The sequence below is a fragment of the Poeciliopsis prolifica genome, unplaced genomic scaffold (assembly GCF_027474105.1).
Source record: "Poeciliopsis prolifica strain line A6 unplaced genomic scaffold, Auburn_PproV2 SCAFFOLD007, whole genome shotgun sequence".
Taxonomy (NCBI): Eukaryota; Metazoa; Chordata; class Actinopteri; order Cyprinodontiformes; family Poeciliidae; genus Poeciliopsis; species Poeciliopsis prolifica.
The window spans coordinates 10,773,343-10,781,184 of NW_026562382.1; the positions used below are offsets into that span (position 1 = coordinate 10,773,343).

General features: G+C 42.4%; 1 protein-coding gene across 1 annotated transcript; it reads left to right on the forward strand.

The window, feature by feature from the left end:
• The first annotated feature begins 1,947 nt into the window (after window positions 1–1,947).
• LOC129361217 (uncharacterized) lies at window positions 1,948–6,455 on the forward strand. Its single transcript, XM_055031960.1, has 2 exons — window positions 1,948–2,899; window positions 4,401–6,455. The coding sequence occupies exons 1-2, from the start codon at window positions 1,948–1,950 to the stop codon at window positions 6,326–6,328; spliced, it is 2,880 nt and encodes a 959-aa protein (XP_054887935.1). The 3' UTR covers window positions 6,329–6,455.
• Window positions 6,456–7,842: the final 1,387 nt, after the last annotated feature.

Genomic DNA, 7,842 nt, shown 5'->3' on the forward strand with positions numbered 1-7,842 from the left:
AAATAGTTCATAACATACTTAGCAGCTCTAACTTGAAGTTAAGCTTTTATTTCAATAATCTGACAACTTCATTTGTGGGTTTCTTTATTATAATAACTTAAATCTGCATATTGGAGATATAGGTTATTTTATTTCAGGTCTCTCTGTAACCTGCACAAAAACAAACAGGCTTATGCACACTCTTACATCTATCTATATATAGATAAGTATATCTTATCTACACATAACTAAGATACACTTAACTATGTTTATTTTTAACACATAGATAGGTGTTAAAAATACATAAATACATAGCAATCAATTAGAAAGATGTTTATTCTTTTATATAGCTCCAGTAACTTGCAAAAGAAACCCTGCCTGTCTGAAATTTTTGGTAGGGGAGGAGGCAAAGTACAGCTGCTTACGCTACAATTAAAATGTTGCTCTTTACATATTTCCTCTTCTCTACAGCATCCACCTCACTCACATGCAAATTAGTTGTGACATCAGTTCGCAACAGCCAATGGTAACATTCCTCAATAATACTGGTTAGACTCTTACATGTGCTTCTGCAATGTAAGGAGAAAAAAACCTGTTTAAACCTGCGATTTTTTTTTCAACCACTGGTGAAAAGAAAAATTTAAGATTCTCTCAAATCCAATTCTCTTACAGAGCACATTTAACAACAAATGGTGCACAGAAAACAAAAAATCCTTAAAATTCAGATGCAGCAGACTGCTAAAAAAAGCTTCTTTAAACCATCTTATAAAAATACTGTAAATTTGTTATATCTTATTTTATTGTTTTGTTCAAGGTATAGTTTTTATTTCAGTATGATTCAAATCAGAATTATAGCTTGAGCAAAACTAATAAAGTTAGTAGTAACAAATTAGAGTGTTTTTTTTTTAAGTTGGTTCATTCTTTCAGTGCACTGACTACCCATGAGAACTTCTCTTCATTAACACCAGTAATTTCAGATTGGAACCATTCTATCGGTATAGATATTTTAATATAAGACAGTGTCGCGTGGGGAAAAAGTTCTTTATACCGATTTAATGTGATATATATAAACCCAAAAGTTACTTAAAGAAACTATTTTTTTCTTGTTGTTTTTTGGGGTAAAGTACGCTGAAAGCTGAAAACAACAATGTGAAATACATGACATCTAAAATAAAGAAAAAAAAACTGTGTGTGACGGAGGAGCCGTCACGATCGGAGAGTCCCTGTTAGCAAACATGCACAATTATAAACTTACCTGTTTCTTTTCCTTTTAGTTTGGATTGAGGCGATTCATCGTGGGTGCACACGCGGTGTTTTCGTTTGACGTTCATTCTAATCGGTTATTTTCAGGTACATGTTTTTCCGGTTTCTTTGGGGGGAAGTTGTTTCCAGTTTGGAGCGCACCGGGAGCCAATTACGTGATGTGGCGTAGTCATCACAATGTGCTGGTTGTTTTTGTTCTTTTGTTTGGGTGTATTTTGATTATAAATGTATTTATTTTTTCTTCCTTATTGTTTCTTATTGTTATTTTAAGGATTTGAGTTAGAAATAATTGTTTAGTTTTTGTTTTGTTTAGTTTAGTTTTGTTTGATGGGACTTCCTCTGGGCGGAGCCTGTAGCTATAAAAGCAGGGCTCTGTTTCATAGAGGGCAGTCTGCACCTAGGCGTGAGAAGTGTCACATTGGAGGTGATGAGCTGCGACTTGAAGGTACTGCTGTGCTGTGTTGATTTTTAAGTCATCTTGGACATTTTTGTAAATATTATGCATTTGCCACTGTTGATTCACTGCACTGATAAAAAAATAAATCTCACTAAAGTAATCCCTGGCCTTGGCCCGTCATTTTTTTGTGGTGGCCCAAGTCATAAAAGAACCCCGTCACATATGGTGTCAGGAGTGGGATTATGACAAGCCGGGGAAGAGGGTCTCGTTTGGTGAAGCAAAGATCTGGTCTTCGATCACAATCAAAGATGGAAGAGCAGATGGCTGACAAAGCATGGGAGAGCATGCCGACGTCGGATGGATCAGATGAGGAAGGTGAAACAAAGCCTGGCCCCAGTGGATCAAGTGCGTTTGGCAGTGAGTTTTTCACTTTGATGAAGGACTTTATGGCAGGTCAGCAAAAGCGAGAGAAAGGGCTGCTCAAGGAACTGCAAAATCTTAGGATGTCTTTGCAGCAACCACAGCAAGTACCACGCCCTCACCTTCAGCCAGGAGCTGGTGCAGAGCAAAGTGATGACGATGATGATGGTGGTGGTTATGATGGTGATCCAAGCCGGCAACCTCAGCCAATAAGTTACACCACTGATCCAAAAATTCCTCCTTATCAATTAGGAGAAGACCTGGAAAACTATCTGCTGCGGTTTGAGCGCATTGCTAAGACCTGGAGGTGGCCAGAAAGTGAATGGGCGTGCCGACTCATTCCACTCCTTTCTGGGAAGGCGCTGGAGGCCTATGCTGCCATGGATGAGGAACGTGCTCACTGCTACAAGGACTTGAAGACTGCTTTGTTAGCAAAGTTTGACATCTCACCAGAGACTTACAGACAGAAGTTCAGAGCAACAAGTACACCTGCTGGTGAAACTCCTACTGAAACTTACCACCGTCTTAGAGGTCTCTACCGACGATGGATCCGTCCAGACCAGTGTTCCAAAGAGGACATCGGGGAGCTCATCATCCAGGAACAGCTGCTGAGCGTTCTGCCCCCGGATGTAAGGACCTGGGTGAAGGAACATGAACCTAAGGATGGTCTGACTGCTGCAAAGTTGGCTCTTCAGTACATGAATGCACGGCGAGGAGGAGGAGCACGTTGCTCCAATCCAGTACCACGTCCTGTTCAACCGGCTGGACATCAACGGTATGCCAGAGATCCAAGCCAGGAGGTTAAAGGTACCATCAGTCCTCTGAATCCACCGCCTAATGGTAAGACATTAATTTGCTATTATTGCCAGCAGCCGGGCCACAAGGCTTCGGTGTGTCCAATAAAGAAGACAAAGTTTACTGGTTCCTGCTATGCTCCTAGAGCTGAAAATCAGGCTGGAGTCAAAAACTTTGAAACTAGAACTCAGAAAACTGTGATTGTGAATGAACTGCAGGTGACTGCATTAATAGACAGTGGTAGTTCCACATCACTCATAAAAGAGAGTCTTGTATCTGTTGGATGTGTGAACTATGAAAAGAAGACTGAGATTTTGTGTGTCATGGAGATTGTCATGTTTATCCAAGAGCAGAAGTGACTGTCATTGTTGATGATCAACCATATTTGCTAACTGTTGGTGTGGTGAAAAACCTACCTTTTGATGTCATTTTGGGTACAGATTTACCTGTGATGTTTCACCTTTTGGGAGAGGTACAAACTGAGGGGGACAAAGTTAGCAATGCGTCCTGTCCTGTGATTACTCGTTCTCAGGCCAAAGAACAAGTTGAATCCTTACCTAATTTTGATGATAGTTTGTTTGAGGTTCCAAAATTGTCTAGAAAATCCAGAAAGCAAAAAAAATTTGAGAAAAAGCTACTGCTGGGTGGAAATGTGTCACAAGATTTAACAGTGGATGACATGTGGAAGATACCTGAAAATATTGCTACTTTACAGAAACAGGATGTGTCTTTACAACCTTTATTTGACAGAGTGGAGGAAAAAACTAATGCTAAGTGGAGAGGAAGAGAAACGTTTGTGTTAAAAGATGGCGTGTTGTATGCTTGTAATGAAAAACAACGGTTGGTAGTTCCAACTAGTTGTAGGGCACTTGTCATGCATTTGGCACACACTATTCCATGGGCAGGGCACTTGGGGCGTCACAAAACATTTATGCGTGTCAGCTCACGTTTTTACTGGCCGTCAATGTATAATGACATTAATGCATTATGTGCTTCTTGTCCTACATGCCAGAAGACTCGTCCTGCTCGGAAATCAGATCGGGCGCTCCTCCAGCCACTACCTGTCATCTCCACTCCTTTTCGTAAGGTTGCAATGGACATTGTTGGACCCCTAGTGAAGAGTGGGCGTGGTCATCAGTACATCTTGGTAGTATGTGACTATGCCACCAGATTTCCAGAAGCTTTTCCACTGCACACAATTACTGCTCCTACAGTAGTTAGAGCTCTGGTCCAACTATTTTCAAGAGTTGGAGTCCCAGATCAGATTTTGACCGACCAGGGAACTAATTTCACCTCTAATCTGCTAAAACTCTTTCATAAACAGCTTGGGATCTCAGCCATCAGGACAACGCCTTACCATCCACAGACTGATGGACTGGTTGAAAGATTCAACCAGACGCTAAAGAGGATGCTGCAGAAGTTTGTGAATGACACTGGCAGAGATTGGACCACTGGTTACCATTCCTTCTCTTTGCCTATCGTGAGGTGCCACAGGCATCAACCGGGTTCTCCCCATTTGAACCCCTGTATGGGTGGGATGTTCAAGGACCTCTAGATCTGCTGAGGAAAAGCTGGGATGCATCAGAAACCTCATCTAGTGCCAAAGGTGTGGTCCAGTACGTGCTGCAGATGAGAGGTCGGCTTGCTGAGTACCAGGAAGAAGCTGAGAAGAACCTGTTGCAGGCCCAGCACAAGCAAAAGAGGTGGTATGACCAGCAGGCACGGCAAAGGGTCTTCAGTCCTGGACAGAAGGTGTTGCTTCTCCTGCCCTCATCCACCAGCAAACTTTTGGCAAAGTGGCAAGGACCCTATACTATCAGCCGACAGCTAGGACCCACCACCTATGAAGTCTACCATCCTGAGAAAAAGAAAGCTACACAGGCTTACCATGTGAACTTGCTAAAGGAGTGGAAAGAACCATCATGTCCAGCTCCAGAAACATCATGCCTGTTGAGACAAGTGGAGGAGGAAGAAGAGGTTCCTGGTATTGAAGTGAAGGCTGGACAGTCAACCCCCAACCTCAGTCACTTGACCTCACACCAAGCCTCACAACTTCAGCAGATCTTTCAGAAACTGTCTCCTCTCTTTTCTTCCAATCCAGGCCGGACCACCTTGATTGAGCATGCAATTCGACTGAAAGAGAAGCAGCCAATTCGTCAACGCCCATATAGAGTTCCACAGCAGTTGGTGGGACAGCTGCGAGATGAAGTCGAGGCCATGCTAACATCAGGTATTATTGAACCTTCAAACTCTGAATGGTGCAGTCCAGTGGTCATTGTGTGTAAGAAAGATGGCTCACTGCGGATTTGCATTGACTTCAGAAAGCTTAATGCAGTTTCAGAGTTTGATGCCTATCCCATGCCCAGGGTGGATGAGCTGCTGGAAAGGATTGGACAAGCAAAATTCATTACCACACTTGACCTGTGTAAAGGGTACTGGCAGGTTCCCTTGGAGCCTTCAAGCAGACAGTATACAGCATTTCGCACCCCTTCTGGTCTGTTTCAGTTTACTGTTATGCCATTCGGCCTGCATGGTGCTCCAGCCACCTTCCAGCGGCTAATGGACAAAGTACTGCGAGGAAGTGAAGACTACAGTGCTGCTTACCTCGATGATGTAATCATTTACAGCAATAGCTGGGAGGAGCATGCTGCACATCTCGCAAGAGTGTTGGAAAAGATTGCAGAAGCAGGACTGACACTTAACATATCAAAGTGTGTTTGGGCACAACAGGAGACCAGATACCTGGGTTACCAGCTAGGGAGAGGAGAGGTGCGACCACAGATGGACAAAGTGGAAGCAATCCAAAAATGCCCTCGTCCTCGAACCAAGAAGGAAGTGCGGTCATTCCTGGGACTAGCTGGTTGGTATCGAAGGTTTGTGCCTCATTTTGCTACACTTGCTTCTCCACTCACCAGTTTGACAGCGAAAGATCAGAAGAATCCTGTTGTGTGGACCAAGGAGTGTGAAACTTCTTTTAACACTCTGAAAGCTCATCTATGTTCATCTCCTGTCCTTCGAAGTCCTGATTTTAGTAGGAAATTCCTGGTCCAGGTAGATGCATCCAAAGTTGGTCTCGGAGCTGTCCTGGCTCAAGGAGATCCTGGAGAGGAGCAACCCATACTCTACCTGAGCCGTAAGCTACTACCTCGAGAGGTGAGGTATTCTGTAGTGGAAAAAGAAGGCCTGGCAATTAAGTGGGCTCTGGAAAGTCTCAAGTATTATCTGCTGGGCAGAGAATTTGATTTGGAGACAGACCATCGGGCCCTGACCTGGATCAACACCATGAAAGACAGTAACCATCGTCTGACTAGGTGGTATTTGTCCTTGCAACCTTACAAATTTAACATCTGTCATAGGAGTGGCAGACTTAATAAAGTGGCAGACTTTCTTTCTAGGTTGCCGAATTTCGCCAACCTTGGAGAGGAGAGGGGTGGTGTGACGGAGGAGCCGTCACGATCGGAGAGTCCCTGTTAGCAAACATGCACAATTATAAACTTACCTGTTTCTTTTCCTTTTAGTTTGGATTGAGGCGATTCATCGTGGGTGCACACGCGGTGTTTTCGTTTGACGTTCATTCTAATCGGTTATTTTCAGGTACATGTTTTTCCGGTTTTCTTTGGGGGGAAGTTGTTTCCAGTTTGGAGCGCACCGGGAGCCAATTACGTGATGTGGCGTAGTCATCACAATGTGCTGGTTGTTTTTGTTCTTTTGTTTGGGTGTATTTTGATTATAAATGTATTTATTTTTTCTTCCTTATTGTTTCTTATTGTTATTTTAAGGATTTGAGTTAGAAATAATTGTTTAGTTTTTGTTTTGTTTAGTTTAGTTTTGTTTGATGGGACTTCCTCTGGGCGGAGCCTGTAGCTATAAAAGCAGGGCTCTGTTTCATAGAGGGCAGTCTGCACCTAGGCGTGAGAAGTGTCACATTGGAGGTGATGAGCTGCGACTTGAAGGTACTGCTGTGCTGTGTTGATTTTTAAGTCATCTTGGACATTTTGTAAATATTATGCATTTGCCACTGTTGATTCACTGCACTGATAAAAAAAATAAATCTCACTAAAGTAATCCCTGGCCTTGGCCCGTCATTTTTTTGTGGTGGCCCAAGTCATAAAAGAACCCCGTCACACTGTGCTTAAATGCAAAACATGCCACATAAGACATAATCAGGTTTTAGGGATTATTTAAGTATTTAACAATAAGTGTAATGTTCAGTTACATGCTGTAGTAACTAAAAATTAAACAATATTTTCTTATGGTTTTACACATGTTGTCTTTTGCACTTCAGGAGCACCATCCTGAAACATCACTTATTTAGAAATGGCTTCTAACTGATTACAAAATAATGATATCACCACAAATACTGAAATCATAATAAAACTTTAAATTACTTTGCAGGTTTGTTTGTCTGATAATAATCAGCTATAATATCTATATGTGGTATTTCGCTATTTGCTTCTTCAACTCATTTTTCATGCGTATGTTGTCATGACCTAGAGGAACGTGTATTCAGGCGGATGTTTCTGATCTCGTGTCCTGAGCTGTGGAATAATGTAAGAGCAGTGGTGTGTTGCTGCTGTGGCTGGGGGAGCGTGTTGCCATAAAATATTAACGACTTGGAAGCCCAGCCACATGACAAGATGAATGTAATTGGCCCTCGCAGTTCTATCTGTGCATGTTAATGAGATGGGATGGTATTTAAATCAGTTGCAAACCCTAGACAGCACGGCTGCAGTGTAGAAAACCACAAACAAAGACGCAGTGAGATAGACACAGAAAATGTCAGCACAGGAAAGCCTCCGCCAGCATTTCTTCTAATTAATATTGTTTGTCTGAGCAGAACAATGTTTTGCTGCTGAGCCTTTTGAATGACTTGACTGAAATAATGAAAGCCAAATGTGAGATTTGTTTCTATTTATTTCTTTCAGCTTTTGAGTGAGAAGTTAGGAAAAAATGGTAGGTCTTTAATGGGAAAGGATTAACAATTTCTG

What these genes read in the sequence shown, in the direction of transcription:
- LOC129361217 (XM_055031960.1), top strand. Translation starts at nt 1,948, where the DNA reads ATGGAAGAGCAGATGGCTGACAAAGCATGGGAGAGCATGCCGACGTCG. An exon ending in TCTGAATCCACCGCCTAATG is followed by an intron (nt 2,900 to 4,400) that starts GTAAGACATTAA and finishes GGGATGTTCAAG; the next exon opens with GACCTCTAGATCTGCTGAGG.